General features: G+C 41.1%; 1 protein-coding gene across 1 annotated transcript; it reads right to left on the reverse strand.

Annotated features, from left to right (window-relative positions):
* Positions 1–1,534: 1,534 nt before the first annotated feature.
* LOC106896396 (L-threonine dehydratase catabolic TdcB-like) lies at positions 1,535–22,603 on the reverse strand. The gene is made up of 9 exons (XM_014956369.1): positions 22,089–22,603; positions 20,956–21,197; positions 18,419–18,584; positions 17,842–17,938; positions 16,865–16,940; positions 16,145–16,270; positions 14,730–14,897; positions 14,372–14,429; positions 1,535–4,802 (listed from the first exon to the last, which is right to left on the reverse strand). The coding sequence occupies exons 1-9, from the start codon at positions 22,212–22,214 to the stop codon at positions 4,704–4,706; spliced, it is 1,158 nt and encodes a 385-aa protein (XP_014811855.1). The 5' UTR covers positions 22,215–22,603; the 3' UTR covers positions 1,535–4,703.
* Positions 22,604–22,971: the final 368 nt, after the last annotated feature.

Below are 22,971 nucleotides of genomic sequence, written 5' to 3' on the forward strand. Positions count from 1 at the left end.
AGCTTTCAGACAACACCACAGCTGAATCCCCTTCACCAACCTTCTCCTAGGGGCAGGGGAAGCCCCTCATATCCTTTCTCTGCATGCACACAGCTGTGGCTGATCTGGCTCTGACCCTTAGGGACACTTAATTTCTTTCTTAGAAGTTGTTGAGGTCTCTTTCTTTTCTTCAGAAAGATAAGACATATGGCCTTAGAGATCCCATTGTTCTGTATGAACGTTATTGCATTGCTTCCAAAAATTCATGTTTTATTACGATTTTTTCCAACTACAGCCACTAATTTGTGCTATGGCTTTTTAAAAAACAAACAAATAAATAAATAAATAAAGTGCTTTTGAACAATGGGAAATTCACCAGCGCAGGAAGGTACAACATTCAGCAGGATTTCCCCCCTCCATTGGGATATAGCAAAAAGTTGGGAATCCACGAAAGCAAAGGTTTGTAACAGAAAGAAACTTTGCAAACTTCAATATCCTATACATGGCAGCCTGCTTAGAGTTAAATACACAGCAAAGAAGGTGACAGGAGAGCCAAGGCTATCAAATAAATAACTGGCAGGAATTAGAGCTCATTACAGCTCAATGCTGGAGTCTTACAGTTTCTTTCTCCCATGTCTAAACCACAAGGCCAGGTCTGGATCTAGCAAAAGTTTGACACAACATGTCAAACGCACTCACTGCACTTTGGGATGAGGAGGAACACACGTTTCTAAATCCTGCAAAAGGCTAGATGGCAAGGTGCTACTTGTGAGGACATGCCACCTGCATGGGGAGATGAACTCCCGATGCTACACCAACACATACTGGCAGAGCTTCAGATGTTAATCCAGATCAAACAACACCTGGCTGAAGAAATTAAAGAATCAATGTGGAAAGAGGTTTTGTTTCCATTAAAGATATGCCTTGTTTGCATCAGTCCTTGGAAGAAGTTGTGCTGTGTCCCTGACAAACCTTGGATTCACAGGACTGCTCCCAGAGCTAAGCAGCTTAGCTCCAGTGGAATTACTGGGGTCAAAACTTCCTCTTCCACTGGAGACACGAACGTGGTGGAGTCTGCTGCACCCTGAAATTGAAGGACTGGTTTGCCAAAGTTCACAATATTTGTGATGAGCATCTCTGAGATCCGATTCACCAGATATCATCGACCTAATTGACCCACACAAACCCAGCCAAGGATACCTCTGCACCCAGACTCTACACAGTGCCCAGGAACACAGCCAGGTACAAGCAAGGTGGTGTTCCCACCTGGCCCAGTACGGGAAACAGAGTCTCTTTCCAAGCCAGGAAGGCGAGCTGCTTACCCTGCCACGCTGGGGAGTGGTGGGGCAGGCTCCTGTCCCACTCCCCAGGCAGGAGCAGCAGGTCCTGCCCAACCACGCTCACCTCCCCGGGGCAGCCCAGAGCTCGGTGGGCACGAATGAGGTGGATTTCGTGTCCATGTCAATGACAGAGAAAGGGCAAAAAATGAACTCTGAATTTTTAAATGCAAGGCTACTATCAGTACCACGTGAGAGAATGACAAATCTTTCATTGCTGAGGTGGCATAGCATAATTTTAATTATTTTTCAGATAAATACAGTGCTTAGATTTACATTTTGCTGATTTAAGAATTTGTGAAATTTTTACATAATCAGTTATTTTTTTCAAGGTATGTGAGAACACTCTATATAAAAATACATTTTTAAATGAAACATTTAAAAACACATTATTAGATCTTTGAAATGCCGCAGTCCCATTATATTTCATAACGCAAAAAAGTTAGCAGCACAGATTTTTCAGTATTCTTTCCAAATACATACATTCATTTAAATGTTGAATTTTGATTTTTTCTTTTCCCTTGGAAGTATTTCATCCTGTTTTTAAAGCCAATGGACTTGCACAAAAGCAATATAGAATGGAAATCAACTCTGGTATCATTATTTTCACATGTAAAGTGCTTACCACTGAAGAGTGATTTACAACTTATGTTTATACTTAACAAAATAAAAATAAAACCATGTTTGATATTTTAAGTAACTTCTAGATAACACTTTCCTTTTTTTTTTTACTTTTTTCCCTTAAAACACATTTTCAAAAATCATACAGTGAATTTGAGTGCATTGATTTTTGGTTGCTCTATTTGCTACCTCTCTTGCCCCAGTTTTGTGGAGAATCGCTAACCACTGATTAGGAAAGAAGTTGTTAATGCTCTGAGCTTCCAGAAAAATAAAGTCCAGGATAATGCAAAGTGATAAACCAAGGACTCGGACAGCAGAAGCTGTTGGTCACTACTGAGAACTTTGGTTATAGAGTCCCATTTTCTTCTGAGACTTTTGCCAAGAAATATGAGGGGATAATTAGACCCTTATTTATAGTGGTTTTGTGTCTCCAGATCTGCTCTTTGATGATGTGGTTCATCGCTTGTTTCAATGGAAGTAACACATACACAATATGTAGTCTGTCATCACGTATTTCTAGACAGATTTCTTAAACTCTTCTGACTGTGAAGAAAGGACTTGTGTCTGACAGACTGTGATTTACAGGACATGTTCTGGAGACCAAGCCCAGTGTCCATCCAGTGGATGACAAGAAGGGAAAGAAACTAACCATTAGGACATCAACAGTTTTTCCTTCTGTGTGCAAACCAACATGGTCCTCCAAAAAACAGACCAAATTAATGAACTTCTGTTATTTGTCCACCATCCGTGAGAGTCTCTTCTCTAGTCCTGCTCCTTCATGAGCCACAGTAAAAAGGAGCAGATGATTTGTAAAAAAAAAAATACTGCAGAGACAGACAGAACGCTGCCCTCTTTGTCCCACCTTTCAGGCACAAGTTAAGTTATAGATATAGCTGGATAGCCATAAGTAGTAGATACAATACAGATGAGATCTGTCTAAGATTTGATATGCAGTTCATTATTTTCAGTCCATGGGGACCTTCTGTTTAGGTTGCTCTAACTCTCTGGATGATGCCCTTCCCAGCCTGCAGATGGACTAGAGTTAAGAGGGAGCAGGGAAAGCTTTTGTCTGCCTCAGGACATCTCCTCTTCCACATGAGACTTGTTGATTGTGCTTTAGAGACAAAAGTTTCCCACTGCAGAGCCAGGAAAGGAAATGTACCAGCAAGCACATGCCTTACTGCAGGGGAGGACTAAAGGTGGAAGCTCAATTTATAAACCATAATATGACAACAAAGGAGCATCACTATGGGCTTGCGGCATCTTTCTCCCCAAAAAACTATAGTAAAAGTTGGTTTTCATGGACACGAAGCAACACCGCACCCAGCTCTGCATGTGGGAACTGGAATGATTTGATCCCACGCAGCCTCTGGAGATGCTCGCTCTGATCCTGCTGGATTTTCATCTGGGCTCTGCTAGGGCACTGCTAACTACATCATATTTATTTTACCTACTAATTATTAACTTGATATGCTAGAGGCAGGATTAAGACCTCTCATTAAACTACCTACACCCAAAATTTGAGTTGAGCCTGATTAAATTTGGCCAAGTGGAATGGCATATATTGGCTCTGTTGCAGGTGGCCTTAAATTGAATTTTGCCCATGTGGAAAGGTGACTGTTGTACACACGCTCAGAAGTGGGCCTGAATTTCTCTTCTATTTTTTGCCACCCCACTCTGTTACTGTATTAGTTGGTCTCTGTCTGTAGTGATGAAAATGGTATTTAGGTCAATGTGTTCTTTGTTAATTGCATTAGCCATGTGCCTAAGACTTAGGCTTCCTCTTTTCCTAGCACTGCCTTGGGCTATTAACATGCGGTCTTTAAATATATTTCACTCTTAACAGTGAACTTAATCTGTCAGGTGAGATGGATAGAGTCTGTTTTAGGCAGACTAAGATGATCAGTGGAATGCTAATTACAAAATTCACATGGGTAGAGAGACCCCTTTTTATAAAGAAACACAAGCCATTTTATATGCTACTTTTTATGCTGAGGAAAGAGTTACATTTGTGTTCTGTATACGAGGTCTAATCACATTCAGCATGTGTTTGATTTTTTTATTACCATAAAATCTTTTGGAACTTTATAAATAGCATCCTTTTCCCTTGGAGAAAAACAACAACAACAACAACAAAAAAGCCAGTACAATATTGGCTTTTATCTTCCAAGGTTTTTTTTTTTGTGTGTTTTTTTTAGATTGCATTTTATCAGCATAGTTTTTCTTCACATGATAGCAAAGATCAGAACAGAAGTGTGTTCAAACCCACACCCACACACGTTTATATATCTCCTAAGCAGATTCAGCAAATGGAGAACTTCTTCTGGCTTGGAAATGAAAAATTACTACATTAGCAGTATGGAGCTCCAGCAGAAGGAGCTGCATTACTTTAACTAAGGGCATCAGAATCAAAAGACCTTTGAGAGGTCTCTATTCAGATGTAAAGCAAACATGCCTTCTTTGCGTTTATTAACTGAATGCCATTCGGATCCTACACACTAGCCAAAATCCAGACTGCCAGCTGATAATGAATCATTGAATTCCAACACCAGCAGAGACTAGAAGTTTCCCTTAGCTAAGCTAAAGTTTGGAGTTTAACTTTATTCCCAAGGACATTCACTACATTTTGAGCAGGAAATAAATATCCTGAAACTATTCGCTAACTGTTCAGCTTTGAAAGACGATATTTGTTCTGAATGCCTCAAGATTAGGGCTCTGTAAAATACTCATCAGAGGACCTCGGCCCTTGCCCCCGTGCTGTGCCCATCACCGCTCGGTCCAGGCAGCTGTGGGGTAGCGTTCCAAGAGCGCGTTCTTCAGCTGGGCCGTGTGGATCTTGTCTCTGGTCTCCAAGGTGCAGGTGACCTGGGAAAAGAATTAGGAACATTCCTGAAGGCATGGCAGCGATCTCAGACAAAGGCATTGCCAACTCAATCCTAAAATACACTCGTAAAAGCAAAATGATCAGTTCAATGCAAAAACTCTGGACCGCACATCCCCTATCTAAGCAGGTAAAACTGACATTGCAGACATCTGGGACTCTTCCAACCCTTCTGCATGGTCTAAAAACCTTCCAACAGCCCTACTTTATTGCCTTCAAAGTTTGAAGAAGATAGGCTGATCCTTTTCTGGCTCTGGGCAAGTACTCATCTGGTGTTGGCCTCCCTGAAGTCATTCCATTAGCAGCTTCTCTTTTCCATTCCCTGGGGTATGTACGTGGTGCAGCTGCCACCTCACCCCATTTCCCGTGTTTCTGGGCAGCGTTTGTTCCATCCTTCAAGCCTTTGCAATTGGGTTTGCGTGGCAAGGTTTGGGTAGCAGGGGGGGGCTACAGGGGGGGCTTTTGTGAGAAGCTGCCTGTCTGACAGAGCCAATGCCAGCAGGATCCAGGATGGACTCACTGCTGGCCATCAGTGATTGTGGTAGCACTTTGGGAAGAATATATTCAAGAAGGGGAAGAAAAAAACAACCCAGCAATTGCAGCTGGAGAGAAGAGTGAGAATATGTGAGAGAAACAACTTTGTAGACACCCAGGTCAGTGAAGAAGGAGGGGGAGGACGTGCTCAAGGTGATGGAGCAGAGCATGGACCTCCTGCAGCCCATGGAGGTTAACGGTGGAGCAGATATTCACCTGCAGTCCATGGAGGACCCCACGCTGGAGCAATTTTAGACTGCTAATTTCTGTCACCTCTGACCCTGCTGGAATTATCACTAATGTTGAAAGTGCCATGTGGAAAAAAGACCTCACAGAAACATGGAAATCTAGCGAGGAAAAGATCCAAGATGAGTCATGATGCAACAACAGACCGTTCATTGTAACAGGCAAATCTACAGAGAATAGAGAAAAAAGTGGTCATGGTAACCACCTTAAGGTGGACTGCTAGAGACACATGCCCTGTAAAATGTTCCTACCAGAGCTGCATCCTTTACAGAAAGCAACAAGGCAAAAAATAAAAGTGTCTCAAATATGTTTATGAGGATATTTCTAAATATGAGCTATGCGAATTCATAGTTTCCTGGAATGAGCTTAAAGTAACAATAAGCCTTTAGCAAAACTGTTGAATGAGAAGATAAAACACTAAATGCAGGTTATTCTAAACAGCCATGAGCTCACTTAATTAGAAAACTGGCTATAGCTTCTTAGATATGCATCATGAAATCAGCCACATTTCTGATCAGTTTTTGTAATTCTTCACCTCTTATCCTGAACATAGTTCTACTCTAGTTTGGTTCTTTGGAACACTAATTAGATGCTAATTTTTTATTCCTCTGAAAAAGTGGGATTTAGTCTCAAGAGGAGGACCAGCCACAGAAAGCAATTAATAATGAGGGAAGAGAAGAGAACACAAAGATTGGGAAAAGTATCTAAAGGATATCTAGGCACCAGGGTACCGAACACCCATTATCCACCCTCCAGCTCATATGAAATCCCTAAAGCTTTGCAGTCGTATCTTCAAGAGCACGCACTCCTCTCTCACGGAGTCTGTAATTAAAAAAAAAAAATCCACCTTTCCCTCCTTCCACAGCAGTCGTGCCTGCTCTGTCCTGAGCAAAGGGATTGCTGCACTTGGGACCAGCCCGGACCTGCCAGGTTCAGCGTTGCCTGTTTGGCAGCAGCAGCTGCTCTGCCCCGGGACCACGTGTGGGAAAGCACTTGGATTTACAGAGCTGGCTGTCCTCTCCTCTGCCCTTTGCTCTCTGCTCATGATTGAAGCCAGATAGACACGGATAGACTGGAGACAGAGAGCTTGTAAACAGTTTGGATAAATGCTGTCTTTTTTGTTCCGTGCACGCACAGCATCCAACACGTGATCTATCCATTAATATGCTGGGCTGTATTATAAAAGTAATAACAGCAGCAGCAGAAACAATAAACAACTCCAGAAATTTACCTGATGTGTTGCACTTGTCAAATAGAGGAAGAGAAAACATTTGCTCACTGCAAGAGTGAACAGAGAATTAGTCCACACTTAGAGTAGCTACAAATCTAAACAACAAGGCAAGGATTTGCTTTCTTGCTTGGATTAATCCCATTTTCACTGCAATTTTACCTTCGCAGAACTCCTCTCTCTTATTTGTTCCACCTGGGAACTATGATTTACACAAGTGCCCAACAGGGCAATCTTCATATTCATGGGCAGGTACATGAGGATTATATCTATCTAGGATGAACAGTCACCTGAGTACTGCTACCTACAGGAGGTGGCATACCTACTGATGAACTAAGTTAGCACTCCAAATTGGTCGTATTTAAGAACAAATGACAAAACCTATTGCCTGATGTTTCTTACACTCCACGACAACTAGAGAGAACTTTAAATTTATTTCAAACCCATAAGCCCTCAGTACTAGACACAAGCTTTGATCCAGCAGAGCTCTCATTGACTGCAGGACTATGTTTGCACAGTAGACCTTACTTTTCTATATATCAAAAAACCCCACAAAAACCAACAAAAACTGAGTACATCTTATGCATTTCTCTCCTGCATATTATATCATTGCTGGAACAAAAAGTAATAATTATGAAAAAACTATCTGGTCCTGTAAGACTGTTAAAATAACCAGCCAGGTGAATCTTTTACTGTATTTAGAGTTCTGGCTAAGGATTTAGTCAGCCTGTAGGGGTTTTTTTATAGCATGCCTATAAGTAATGGAAGGCAGAACAGTCTTCACTGACTATTGATGTCTCATGGGTTTTGTTTAATAACTAGAAATAATTGAGGAAGCAGGACAAAAGTTGAAAAAAAGCAAAAAAATTGATCACAAGTTATTACCCTATGCAACACCAAAATTCAGATGCATAAATTAAAATATTCATAGGAATTGATTCCATTTCAGAGAAGAAAATTCTTAACTCCAGAAAAAGAGGAAATTTGCAAAGTTCTGTGCTGAAAAATTTGGGCACCTCTGCTCCCCTTTAACCTCACAAGTGGGCACTTAGCCTTTTAAATCATATTTTCCTATATATTAAAAAAGTATTTGCCATGCCTCTCAGCTCCCTGATGTCTGATACCTGTAGGTTGTGTGTCCAAATAAAGATACTGGGTGGACATGCCGAGCCAGTGCTAGAGAGCAGAGGAAATATTAGTACCATTGCTCAATCAAAAGTTTTCAGTCTTTTGTGCTTTTCCAGGCTCCATGTAAAATCAGATCATAACCAGGCAGTACAATTCCTCATGTCCCTGACTCATCCACTGAACCTTTGTATCCCATGTTTTTAATCCTAGAAACTATATTCACCTTCTAAGCTTTTGGTCTTGGAGGATTCACATAACTTAGTACTCAAGATACACCATGCTCAGCTACACTACAGGTTTGTTTGCATGAAGACCACTGGAGTTAGAAATGAAAACTTTATTTAAGTACACTGGTTTCAGTCCTATAAATAAAGCAGCGCTTTTCATTTCTATAAAGAAGTCAACAACTTGGAAATTTTCTGAATTATTCAGTAATCACCCAGTGCAGGTTATTGGACATTACAGTATTTGGTAGTAGCACATCAGTTTATGGTTTGGGCATCAGCTGCCAGAGAGTCCCCAAGGTCAGTGCAATGCAATGCTTGAGAAAGAGGGCAACAGCTCCCGTAGCTGTCACGTGGTTGTGCAACCCGTGCCCTTATCTTTTGGCACGCTCCTGCATTCAGGTCGGTGAACACGAGCACAAACAAGTCACCGTTGCATTACCTAAGGCAGATAATAATCCAACAGGTCTTCTCACAGCCTCCTGGAGTCAGGTTCTTACTTCTACAACTGGGGCAGGCTGTTCTGTACCAGGGGGAATGGCATTAAAGCAAACAACTGAATTATTCTGGAGAGCCTCAGAAGAAATGTATTGTTGAACTTCCCACTCTAAACATCTCCATTTTGCAGAGGGGGAACAGAAGCATGGATACAGTGCCTTCCCCGGGTCATGCAGGAAATTCTTTAGGAATGATAGCATCCTTCTCATAGCTGGACAGCTGTGTGCTCCTCTATATTCCCTTCACAAGACAATAACATGGAATATGTTGGCAACTAATCCGAAATATTCTCCTCTGGCCTTTTACAAAACCCAAGTTGGCCCAAAGGAATTTACTCAAATTGTCCCGAGCAGACTAAAAAAAATTCATGAGTTATGGCCTGAGGTGAATAACTGTATGGAAAAAACAGGTATTGTACCACCTAGAGTAAGCCAAGAAACCCAGCACCACTGGGACAGCGTGTCATCTTATCATAAAGAAAAGGCAACAATTGATTTACGAATTAGTATTTTGTTGTACAGTCAGAGAGAGAAGTAATGCCATGGATGTTCTTTTCACAACTGCTGTCCTCCGAGTTATTTAAAACCACAGCAGAGTTAAGCTCCCAAGAGGTGTGAAGAGAACAGACCAGACAACCCCATAACTTCAAACAGGACTGAGGTCAGAGGGGAAACTGCCACCGTAGCTGCTTCTCTGCCAAGCTGCTGGAGCACCTCAAGACCCTGCAGGCCCTGGCTGCTCTGTTCTAGGACCCTGTTCCAGTCTGATTATGCTGGAGTTCAAGTGGTGAGGAGAAGACTTTTCTTGAAATTTTCTCAGAAACTTGATGAGCTCAAAGGTATTTTTTTTTTCAGCTGAGATGCCTCAGTCCAAATATGAGGCACCACAGAGCAGACAAGCGGCTGCTCCATAGCAGAGCCTCCATGGCTTCACAGCAAACATAGTGCTTTCCTTATTAAGTTGCTTATTGATTTTGCTCATCGCCTTCTCTCTGAGTAGTAATAATACAAAATATGTACTAATAATATGAAATTAAAGGGATTTAAATGGTTATAAAGAGGTTTATAGATGGAAGCAATTGAAGTGATAAATTGTTCCACATTGAATCCGAGGAATATTACTGATAAAGGGTAGGGAAAGTTCACAGAAGCAAGTTGTAGCTTCCTCTCACAAACCAGGTAATCCTTTAGATCTCTATATCCAGTTAGCAGGTGATATTCGATGATTTTTTTTCCTTAGCTCTGATCTTTATTTCTGACTGGATATTCCTGGTCATCTAGCCAGCTTCAGCAGCTGTAAAATCTGAAGCCTACCAGTGTAGTTATTTGTATGATTTGCTAAGAGTTATCTATTTCAATAGTGGGACTTTGGAAGCCATTTCCTAAGTGCTCAGGTAAGAGTGAATTAGGGTGTAGTCCTCTGCAAGACAGAAATGCGGTACGAGCCACAAGGAAAGAGAATCTAAGCAGGAGGTGTGAGCAGGCAGTGTCCAAAAGAGACTCCCATGTTGTTCCAAAGAATGTTACCAGCTGCACCAGGCACTTCATTAAGAACCAGTTGAACCCAATGTAGCCATAATCCTTTTTTTTTTTTTTTTTTAACTAAAAAAGATTTCTTTTTTTTGGTCATAAAATTTGATAACTGTGATTTCTTATCAGCAGCCAAAAGAGAAGATAAAAAATGCCTCCATAATTCTTTTTTTTTTTTTTTTTTAACTAAAAAAGATCTCTTATTTTTGCCAGTAAAATGTTCTAAAAGTTGTTTTTCCAGAACTGTAATTTGAACATAAGGCTTCCTTTTATAAAGTCCTTACTACTCCACGCAATCAAACTATCAGCAAGGATCTTCCCATGGAGCGTTCCAAGCATGCAACCAGATGAACAAACACTAACCCAGCAAAACATTTCACGCGAGGGAAAAAAAGAACAACAAAATCCTCTATCTTCCTGATAAGCAGTGACTAGAAGCCAAGTTTCCCTCCTTTAAAAATGAAAGGGCAAATATGAAAGGATGATTAAATACTAAGATGACAATCTTGACAGGACTGATTTAGTGTTTCAAATTAGCCACTTCACTCACTGCTCTGCTCTGTCAAACACTTCATCTAGATCCACAGTTGAAAATATGTGTAAGAGTGGAATGGGTATAGCTGTAAGGGCTTTCTTACTATTGAGAGAGTTGGGGTTGTTCATCCTGGAGAAGAAAAGGCTCCAAGGAGACCTTACTTTCCGTATTTTAAGACGACCTACAGGAAAGATGGGGACAAACTTTTTAGCAGGGTCTGTTGTAACAGGACAAGGGGTAACCTAAAAGGGGGAAGATTTTTCCGTACTTTAAGATGACCTACAGGAAAGATGGGGACAAACTTTTTAGCAGGGTCTGTTGTAACAGGACAAGGGGTAACCTAAAAGGGGGAAGATTTAGACTAGATAGTGGTTAAACCCTGGCAAAGGTTGCCCAGAGAGGTGGTAGGTGCCCCATCCCTGGAAACGTTCAAGGTCAAGGTTGGACAGGGCTCTGAGCAACCTGATCTAGTGGAAGATGTCCCTGATCCCTGCAGGAGAGTTGGACTAGATGACCCTCAAAGGTCCCTTCCAACCCAAACTGTGATTCCTTGCAGGAGAGTTGGACTAGATGACCTTCAAAGGTCCCTTGATTTTTAACCTAAAAGGGGGAAGATTTAAACTAGATAGTGGTTAAACCCTGGCACAGGTTGCCCAAAGAGGTGGGATACAATAATTTTTATTCTTGATCCAAGTTTAAAAGCATGCTCAATTTAATGTGCTGTGATTTACCCTGATGAAAATGATACAAAGTTCTTTGCAGATCTGCTGTAGTAGCAAATGCTTAAAATGCTTTGCTGACACAGGGCTTTGGCCCTTACAAGCAACAAAGAAAAAAGCAAAACTTCTGCCACGCGTATTAGCTTTACTATGAAAATACGTAAATTTTTCTGCGTCTGGTTAGAGCAAATTCATTTTGATGCTTGAAGATAAATTCCATATTCTACCCTTTTTGATTAACCTTGTTTAAGTTTTCAAAGAAAAGCTTCACAATTCAACAGGTGTCACCAGATAGAGCTGTCTCCAAAGTCACTGAGGTCTATAAACCTGGATCACTGCTTTGTACTTCACATCTAATTATCCCATAGCCTCCCCCACGCTGATTAAAAGCCATCATGCAAATCCAACATGAAGATAAATTCCATATTCTACCCTTTTTGATTAACCTTGTTTAAGTTTTCAAAGAAAAGCTTCACAATTCAACAGGTGTCACCAGATAGAGCTGTCTCCAAAGTCACTGAGGTCTATAAACCTGGATCACTGCTTTGTACTTCACATCTAATTATCCCATAGCCTCCCCCACGCTGATTAAAAGCCATCATGCAAATCCAACACCCAATTAAATTATTCCCGGATGCAAATTCCTCCCTTCAATCCTCTTGTAGTGCAACAGTGTCAGATTCTTCAAGTGGACAGTCAGTGAAAATCCAATGTGTTTAAAGTGCAGACAATAGCACGTGGCACTTCTTCATTCAGAGACTGTATTTACTACAGATAGCCCTTACAAGCAACAAAGAAAAAAAAGCAAAACTTCCCCCGCACGTATTAGCTTTACTATGAAAATATGTAAATTTTTCTGCATCTGGTTAGAGCAAATTCATTTTGATGCTTGAAGATAAATTCCATATTCTACCCTTTTTGATTAACCTTGTTTAAGTTTTCAAAGCAAAGCTTCACAATTCAACAGGTGTCACCAGATAGAGCTGCCTCCAAAGTCACTGAGGTCTATAAAACTGGATCACTGCTTTGTACTTAACATCTAATTATCCCATAGCCTCCCCCATGCTGATTAAAAGCCATCATGCAAATCCAACATCCAATTAAATTATTCACGGATGCAAATTCCTCCCTTCAATCCTCTTGTAGTGCAACAGTGTCAGATTCTTCAAGTGGACAGTCAGTGAAAATCCAATGTGTTTAAAGTGCAGACAATAGCACGTGGCACTTCTTCATTCAGAGACTGTATTTACTACAGATTCTGATAAAAGTGCCTCATTGGACAAGGTTGCAAGAGCAATGGAAAATTATTCCAACATTCTCAATCAAAAACTAAGACAGCAGATTTTGTTTAATTGATTTAGTAGCATTAATAAAAATCACGAGCCTTACTTCATAAAAATCACATTGAAAACTTTAGAAGAGTTACAGGGTTTCTCAAATCTTGACTTCGGTAAAAAAGATTTTCAGAGCTAAGTTAGTCACATTAAAAGCCATCATGCAAATCCAACACCCAATTAAATTATTCCCGGATGCAAATTCCTCCCTTCAATCCTCTTGTAGTGCAACAGTGTCAGATTCTTCAAGTGGACAGTCAGTGAAAATCCAATGTGTTTAAAGTGCAGACAATAGCACGTGGCACTTCTTCATTCAGAGACTGTATTTACTACAGATTCTGATAAAAGTGCCTCATTGGACAAGGTTGCAAGAGCAATGGAAAATTATTCCAACATTCTCAATCAAAAACTAAGACAGCAGATTTTGTTTAATTGATTTAGTAGCATTAATAAAAATCACGAGCCTTACTTCATAAAAATCACATTGAAAACTTTAGAAGAGTTACAGGGTTTCTCAAATCTTGACTTTGGTAAAAAAGATTTTCAGAGCTAAGTTAGTCACTGCCTCTGAGGCGTTTGTCTGCCCCGTGATAATCAGTGTCATGTTATCTTCGAGTTACCCAGAACAGTCACAGCTGGCCTATCTTTACCACACGCTGTGGAACAATGTAATTTTAGTTCTAGACACTTGAGAAAACTGATAATATCATGTTCCAAATGCTTTCGTGAACTTCACTGTAGTCCTTTGCTAAAGTCATCTTTAATCTAACCTATTCTTTATATCCGCAAGTGAAAATACCGAACAGGTTTTTGTATCCAGGTGGGAAATTAGATTTAAATGCCAAAATGGAAGAACTTTCTTACTCAATAGCATTACCGAATTCTAGTTATGAGCCTGTTCAGCAAAGATCTCTAATTTGACTTCCATCTGTGATTTCACAAAGTCAGGTTGGACTCAGACAGCAGTAGCATGAAATCAGTGGAACCACACCTTTGCCAAACCAGTTGAAATAAGATACATGCCCCGAGACAAATGATCCTTTTGAGGTGCCATTAACTGAGGACACCTCCTCACTGTCACCGCACCAAATACTCAACAAAGGAATAATGATTTTGCTCTGTGCTCTTTGTGGATAAGGTAGAAAACTGAGGCCCTAGTTAAAAATGAGGATTCCTTAAGAGTAAGGGTGTTCTCCACATTGCTTTAAGGCAAGTTGATCTCAGATAATTACAGCCAGCTTACACAGCTGGCTCTTCAGGTTCTGGACGGATGCTGCAGGTTGCTCACCACCTCCGGCACACCGCCACGCACGTAAGGAAGGTTTGCAATAGTAACAGCTGGAGTATTTCACCCACGGTGTCACAACAGCAGGTAAAACAGGTCCTGTATTATTTATATGCCTGTCAAGTGTTTGGTGAAGCAAGATGCTGTGTAACACAGAAGAAATTATCACACTGCTGCGTGATTCACTGTGCTCACTCTGTTGGACTTCAACAGTCACACAGAGATACAGGAAAAGAGAACCAGCTAAGGGAGGTCAGTACCGCCAGAGAAACTCAAATTGCATCTCATCTTACCTCGACAGTGAAGAGCTCCGATGTCACAAATGTACGTTCTTGTTTGATATCCAAAACTCTAGATCAAATAAGGGATAAATTAGAGATCACAACAATCCTTTGTCCCTGTAAAGTAGTTTGGACAGTAGCTCCCTTTGCTGCTTTCTGTATCACACGCTTATTCTAAGCTGCAAAGGTGCTTTCATTTTGGAACAAAAATGAAAGAAATAAAGTTTTTCTGAAACATAAGAAGAAAAAAACCCTTTGATTAATTAGTTACTTACAGACTTGCCTTCAGAGAACATTGGGAAACATGTCCAAATCTTTAATAATCTTTGCACTATTGCAATTATATTTCCCTACTATTAGTCTGATTTACCTTGCTTCTTCCCGAGCCAAAATCTCCAGAAGCTTTGAAATGTCTCCTGGGCAGTCAGAAAGCACCAGGGAGAACCTGCACACCCTGTTATCGAGGGTCAGGGCACGAGCTATGCACTGCTGCAGCAAATGTAACTCCAAGTTCCCACTGCATATAACAATTGCCACTCTGAAAACAGAGAGAAAAACAGGATTTTTGATTAGTACTTGTCTCTGCAAAGGGACCATAAATCACAGACACTGTATTCAATATCAGCTTAAGATCTGCGAGGACTGCCCTCCAATAAATATGTGTTTCGTGTCAGGGGGGATCCTGGTTCTCAGCATCAATCGTGGGCAGGCAGCAGGAGCCTAGAGGCTGGCTGCATTTGTTGGTCTGAAACTTTGTTTTCATTTTGCATTTCCTGGAGATTTTCGTTTGGTTAGAGATAATTAGCTGGAAAATTCTAGGCCTGTTTCAAATTTAAAAAATGTGACATCATTTTCCTCTGGAAGTTCTGAGTCTCAGCCTCTTAATGGTTAGATAACATGTATGTTCAAGGCTTTCTATAACCATTAATTAAATCGATCTCAACCCTGCAAAATGAGTGCAGAAATGTCTGAAGAGCAAGTGAAGAGCCACATGGTTAACCCGTGATAATCTCTCTCTGCAGAGTCAAACCTGACCTTCTTAAACCCAAACCTTTCCATTTTCCCTTTTATTTTAGCGATACTGAATTGAAACCTGTTGCTGCTCTGTATGTCCTCTGTCAGCCTCTTCTGAAGAACACCTCAGCGGTATTTTAGCATACAATACTATGCATTGGGAAACTTATTTTGTCTTAAGTGCATGTATGTTTAAATACATTCTGGACTGTGTCCTGAGCCAAGGCTCAATCCGCTTAAGTACTGAGTACTCAAGCCCAGATGCAAGATGGCACTTACCCACAGGTTTAACGCTAAGCACAAGGGTAATGCCATTGAGTCTGAGCAGAAGTTCTTGGGGTTGGGAGGCAGGTGTCACTGAGCGACTGCAGAAGACAACCTAGCTCCTGTCCCACCACAGACAGGGCTGATTTCCACAAGTGGAGTGAGAGAAGGCAACAGGCTGACAAGAGCAGGACGCTCTCCTGGCAGATGTGACCGTGCCTCCTGGAGCTGTGTGTAACTGCCTTTCTGCCAACCATTTGAGAATAGAGGAGAACGACAAGATTTGTCAGGTTTCCAAGCTGGCATTTGTCTTGTTCTACATGGTCTTTTGACCTGTAGATGATCTCTTCAGCCTGAAGTAGGTGCCACAGATAAAAGCCCATTGCCAGTTCAGGGGCAGGAACTGCCTCGTCACTCATAAAACAGTAGCTTCTCCCCATCTCCTGGGACCAAGGCACTCACCCCCATACTTTTTCCACAGTTCCCTGTTTGCAACAGCTGCCCTACCTTTTACCCTTCAACTCGGGCAGCTTCCCCGCAACCAACGCTGCGAGTCCAATGGCCCCTTCTGCATCGACTGTGGCTCGCTCATATTCCAGCAATCTCAGCATGGAAACGAGGATGTCCTCCTCTCTGAAGGCAAAAGAGTGACATCAAAATAAAACAAGACTAGTTACCAAAAGCAGAAGACAATCTAGAACTATTGCTAGAACTATTGTGCCACCTAAATCCTAGTGGTAAGTATATTCTGCCAACTTGTGCTTTCTGCAAAGATTTAGAAGAGTTTTGTCAAAGGCTGCCTTCAAGTGTTGTAGAGGACAACAAGGACAAGTTTCACACCCACAGCATGACCAGGTATGAGCCACAGAGGAAGTTCTGGCCAAAGGGGTCAATCTGGGTGACACTCTTAGTCATATGATTTAGTTTTAGGTAGTCCTGTGTGGAGCAAGGAGTTGGACTCCATAATCCTTTATGGGTGTTTTCCAACTTGAGATATTCTATGATTCTGTGATACGTGGGATTGGGTTCAGCATCTTCAGTGCCTCTCTTGGAAGGAACAGCACCCCACCACCACCACCATCCTCTGACAGGGTGTGCATGATGGCAGCTCCTGTCAACCTTCTCTCCACTGTACAAGAGGAACCTCCATACCCTGGTGGTGAAGCACATTTTTCATATACAATGTTCACCCAGTTATTATTCATTCCCCTGTTTTTCTTCACCTACCTCACAGCAACAACTTTATCCACAAGTTTCCCAGTCAGCTGCAAAGAGTTGCTGCCAAAGCAAAGTCCGCTCACATCTGCAGATTTCAAAAGACAAAAATACGAAGCTGGCTGCTTTAGACAAGTTCAATATTTTTCAGAGTCCTGACTGTTTTGTGCCCTTAATGAGTGCAACACACTGCTGTTATATGATCTTAAGTTGCTTGATTTTTTTTTTATATAACAAAAATGTGCTTGGTAACAAGAGACAAAGAAGATTTTGCCATTTTGGATCCCTTTAAGAAAATTATGATTCTTCACTGGCATAGATGCACTGGAATAGCAACCCTGCAGCCCAGTGCTTTTTGCTGTTCAGTGAAGCTTGAATGAGAGAAGCAGCAAGCGTGGCACTGGATTTGTTATTTACAACAGGACAGCTACCAAAGGAGTGCAGAGACAGGCAGATCTTACCCAGAGAGTTTAAAAGTTGTTTGTTTATAAAGCTCCCATTTAACCCAAAGCTTCCAGAGATCTGAACAACAGGTAAACAGGATATTCTTAAATTGCTTAACAGCTGAGGTTTTTTGAGCAAATGATGTGGAAACAACTGTATTATTTATAAACACTGTTGTTCCCAGAACAGTCTAAATATTTAAGCACTGCATTTTCCTGCCTTTTCACAAATTACTCTTTTACACAGGAATTCTCCCACTGACTTCACTGGTTAAGATGTTGCTTGTGAGCACAGTGGTCTGATAAATAGTCTCGTATTTCCAAGTATTCACCTGAACATTTCAAGTGCACTGGAAACAGTATTGTACCCCAGGGAGGTGGTAGGGAAAACGTGGCAGAAGTTGTTCTTACGGTTTGAATTAATTGCTAACTCTTCAGAAATTTCCTTTAAAATATGTTTGAATATAATTAGTGAGAAAATCATATGGTTGGAGAAATCAGTTACAACCTTTATTTTACCTTCAAAAGAATAATGTCTTTTCTTACCTCCATAGAAGTGATGATTGCTGCAAGCCTGGTCTTCAATTGGGTGGCCAGCCTTTAAGGACTGTTGCAATACAGGGAAACTTTCAGATTCAACGCCCTGGGGAAGAGAAGCGTTGCCACTTTTTTATTGTTCCAGTTATAACAGGAGTCACCACCAAAGTGGACACCAAAAAAGCTACACAAAGTTTCCTCTTCAAATAAAAAGAATATTTTAAAGCGTGTAATAACTGTGCTATCACTGACCTTATCCTGTGGCTTATTTAGGGCCAAACTTTATCTGTAAGAAATTATTTCAAAACACACAACTGGATTTCATTTACTTTGGAAGAGCATTTCCACATTTTTTTCTTAAATTCAGCCAGGCAGCCTAGGGACAGGAGACTTCCCAGGCTCTCAGGGGCTCTTCTCCTCGGTGAAGCCCACAGGATCAGATAGTCCCCATCCCCAGCATAGGCAGTCTATGCCAATGTATCATTAGATGCCAGTGCAGTGCTATCACTAGGTACCAGTGCCTTTTGAAAATACCTGTGGTGTAAGCTGCCAAGATGCAGCACTTCATAGGTGAAAGGAAACTTACAATTACAGAAATGTGTGGGTTGAGATGCTTGAGTGCAGCAGCCGACCCTGCCAGCAAGCCACAGTGGCCTCCTGCAGGGAAAATCACCGCGTCCAGCTTTGGCACCTGCTCGTAGACCTCCAGCCCCACGGTTCCCAGCCCCGACAGGTAGACAGCACTGTCCTCCCTGCGGGAAGGAAGGGCACAGCTCAGCAGGGCTCACAGTTGTCAATGCAATAGCAGTTCAATCTACTACTTTAAAGACATTGTTCAGCCAAAAAAGATGTATGCGAGAGTAAATCACCAGCACAATGAGGGGAGGAGGTGACACAACAGGACACTGCCCTCAGACAGGCCATCGTGTGCTGTTACCTACTGTGAGAAAACTTGTGCCATTGACAAACCTCTCAAATAGCCTTCAGGCTGAAGAGCAGGTACCTCTGTTGTTACCAGCATCAGCTGTTTACAGAGCTGGCAAGACAAAAGTCATGATTCCATCGCCACCACATCCTTCAGTTTCATAAATTTTAAATGTTGCGGTCCAAACTAAAAGCAGTCTCGAAAGGAGATCTCCTTCTCCATATTTTACAGTGGAATTTAGTGTTTGTGATAAATGGGAATTTTCATGACATTGAAGCACTGCGTTGAACCTCACAAATACCAAACAGATTGCTACAGAGTTAAGTCTTTCCACAACGCAGGGCCAATATCTGATACCTTCACATTACTCTGGAAGACTCTGGAAGGGTAAGAGAAGCATTTAGTTGTGCCAAAATACTCACTGGTAAAACGCTTTCAGGCAAAGGTAATATAATGAGAAGAATAGGGACAAACAGAATCAAAAGACTGAAGAAAAGTCTGCTGAACAGTCACATGGACAACCTGGATCTATTTCTAAAAGCTGTTTCGCTTTTTATTTAAAAGTTAGCAATGATGTAAATGTAGAATGATATATGAACAAAAAATATGAGAACTCTGTAGGCCTGTTTGCTCTGCTTTTTCTGGCAAACAGCTAAGCAAACAGAATTATAGACGCAATGACTTCACTTGATTTACTTGACCCAGGACGTTTGGGCATGAGGAAGCTATGCTTTTATTACGGTTAGACATGAGGCTCAGCACAGGAGCAGAGAACGCCTGCAAGACTGCAGATTTAAATAAGCATCTTGGAGTCAGAGCTGGAAATTTGTCCATTCTGAAACGTGCTGTACATCAGTAATCAAAGATGGGTTGTCAGGCTTCAGCTTCCCAGTGGCATTTTGGCACGGCAGCCAGCGGGCTCCTTCCCCTGTTCTCCAAACAAAGGGATAGAAAGCTATCGGCTGTCCTTCCTAGAGTAACAGACCAACCAGATCATAAATGAACGAGGTTCGGGTCTGATCAGTACTTTGATATGGAGTTACACAAGGGAAAAATGGACTCTCAAGGAAGGCAGGCAGGCAGGCGTGTAAATCAATCTGCAGCACTCTTACCTCTCTGATTCACAAATCAATCTTTCTCACATAATCCCAGAAGTATTGTGTTACTTACTGGCAACCTTCACATTGCATTTGTAATGAGGTCCTGGACATCTATAGTTATTAAAAATCCCATCTTACCTAAGCAGCTATTTCGTAAATTTCATGACTGAATTCCAACTCGAAAAATCGCATTTCCTTCCTGGAATTTCACAGGAAGCTGCAGTTGGATAAAAAGTTTTCTTCCTCGAATTGAACTCTTGCGTGATCATTTTCATAACACAGTGTTTTAATTGCACTCAAGAAATGGGAAGAACTGACATTGACACACCCGACTACAGGACATTACCCATGCAGGTAAAACCAAAGACAGTCACGTCATATCTACTTCAGGAAGGAAAGAATGAAATGCTGGTTAAGGAGATCCAGAGACCAAATTGACAGGCATTTCATGCAAGATAGAATTAAACTGAAATAAAATGAATTTCAGAAGTTCTATTCTAAAGGGCAGGAGATCAGCTGATGTTCATGAACCTGAAGAATATCGAATATCAGCTTGTTCAATGACCTCAAATAACTCAAACAAATTTATACTTATCCTTAGCTGCTTTAAATATATATGTGAAGTAGCCTCTCAATTATCATTTTTCAAGGCAGAATCACAATTTTTTCAGTCACACTAGACATGCAAAAATTTTACAGCACTAACCTCCTCTTGCTCTACACTATGCCACTGAAGCCTTTGCATTAAAGATTAGCTTTGACCCACCTTACTCCAAACAGAGAGACCAAAACTGAATGCTAGCCGTAAGGCTTTCTGACAAGGTTGATAGTTAACATGTATCCCATTATCATACTAGCCCATGTAATTCCTAATCATGAAGTTTGCTTAATTTGGAGGAAGTGTGTTTTGTTTTGGTTTCCATCCCCAACCACTATAGAAAGACTCATGATTTGTGCCTGGGAATACGTAACTGTCCATGCCCTGGGAAAGGGAACATTTTGACGATCTGTGATCAAATTTTAGTAAAACTAATTGTTCTTGCAGAGCTGCGCAGGTATCTAATTTAATCTTTCTAATCAGCCTGACTTTCCACTCACTCTTCGAGGTAGAGGTATCCGTTCTCCTGTGCCAGCCTTCTTGCGTGGGTCTGGGAATCCTTAGCCGTAGTGCCGTAGGATATGACCATGGCCCCGTACTCGCGGCACATTCTCACTCTGGCCGGGGACGTGCTGGTTGACATGATGACAAACACTGGGATACGGAGCTCTGAGGCGTGGTAAGCAACAGCCATGGAAAAGTTACTGTCCGAAGCCACGATCACCCCTTTTCTTTGCTGATCCTAAAAAACAGGGTTAATTGCACGTTATACAGTGTCACAAAGTTGTCCCGTATGATTCTGGATCAATCTGACTTCCTTCTTTTCCTCTACTAGCTGGTCATATTAGGATACAGTATATGCATGTCTGGTGTGGTCTCAGGTCATACACACGGAGCTAAGACAGCACAAGATCAATCTCTGTTCCTGCATTCCTCTGGGTTCATTTCTTCTTCCATTGGAATTAGCTGCAAAACTCCAGCTGACCCCAGAAGATATGACATCTGGCCCCTCAGAGCCAATATCTGGTCCCTCTCCTCTGCCTGTGCAAATTTTTTTCATTTTAGGTTTCCCTTTAACAGAAAGATTTATTCATATTGTTACAAAAGTGCAGGATTAACCATTGTTTCTGGGCTGCTCTGTCATGCCAATTATAATTACTATTGCTGCAGAGACTCAATAACCTCCCACGACAAACGATAAACAAGCTATTCATGTAATGATACTGAAATTAATTACAAAATCAGTTGGTGATGTAGATCCTTCTCATCACCCATTGTAACTCAGTTTCATCATCACTTCAAATTTGGTGGTTTCGACATGTCAGAACCACAGTTTGCATAAAACCACTTTCATCTAAATGCCACAGGAAAACGCTGATGCTTACATTTTGCAAGCTTCTCTTTCAAATATTTCTAAGCATTTCACCAGCAGAAAGGCAAATATAAATAAAGTGGTAAAGTATTTTACATGCAGATATTTGCAGACCTATCCATGTTGTTCAGCACAATGGTTCAAAAGGCAAGAAACACAGCGATTCCGTGGACATTATGCGTAAAATTATCTTTAATTCTGCTCCATTTTTGAGAAGCAGAACTAATCTATTCCTTATTGAACGTTGACATTTTTTTATACCTGAGGCAATGATGTCAGAAGGTAAAGTACACCTCGTTCCTTCACAGATCCCGTGTACTGGAGAAACTCTTTCTTTAGGTAGATGTCCATTCCATACTGCTTGGATAGTCTAGAATACTGGAGCATACAAATATTATTATGGGGATGTATCTAAAATTAAGAAAAATCCTCCACATCCATTCAACTCCCAGATGAGGCATGCATTCAACTGCTGTGTATGAGCTCCAAAAAGTAAATTTCATAATCTGTTTCTTTAGAAATACATGACTGTGTTGTTACCTACCAGATTATTCTAGTTTAAGGAAGTAGTTTTCAAACTTGCAGCACTGAAATATTTACCCCGAACCACTAGGAATTCTGAAAATAGCACTGATTTTGGTCTTACTGTTCAAATACAGATATTAAAATAAGCATTTGCAATTATTTCAAAAACCACCCTGTGGTCTGATATTTTAGCACTTACCAGAAGTGGATATTGAATACCCAGAAAATAAGGTCATCGCCTAATAGATACAAAAGTAGTTAGAAAATTCCTCCTCGAGTCCCATTACGACTATGGTTTCTGCCACTGATTCACCACTGAATCCTGTTCATTTTGCATCCTAAGGCCAGCACAACATTAGTAAAGATACTTCTTATTTGAAGAATGATAGAAATAGTAAAAAATCTTTCCCAGGATTGCACGTTTAAGCAGCAGCTGTTTGAAAATGCTCAATGTTTGGAACAGAAAGGATCCCTGAGCTGAGAGGAATTAGCAAGCATAGTACATGTGATGCAGGGTCCAAGTGCATGACTTTTTAATATATTTTTTTTAATGGCAAACCTTTTTTTATAGTAAGACACTGCATGCATTGTCATATTAATTTCCTATTACTTTATTATC

The sequence above is a fragment of the Calidris pugnax genome, unplaced genomic scaffold (assembly GCF_001431845.1).
Source record: "Calidris pugnax isolate Ruff unplaced genomic scaffold, ASM143184v1 scaffold196, whole genome shotgun sequence".
NCBI classification, from domain to species: Eukaryota; Metazoa; Chordata; class Aves; order Charadriiformes; family Scolopacidae; genus Calidris; species Calidris pugnax.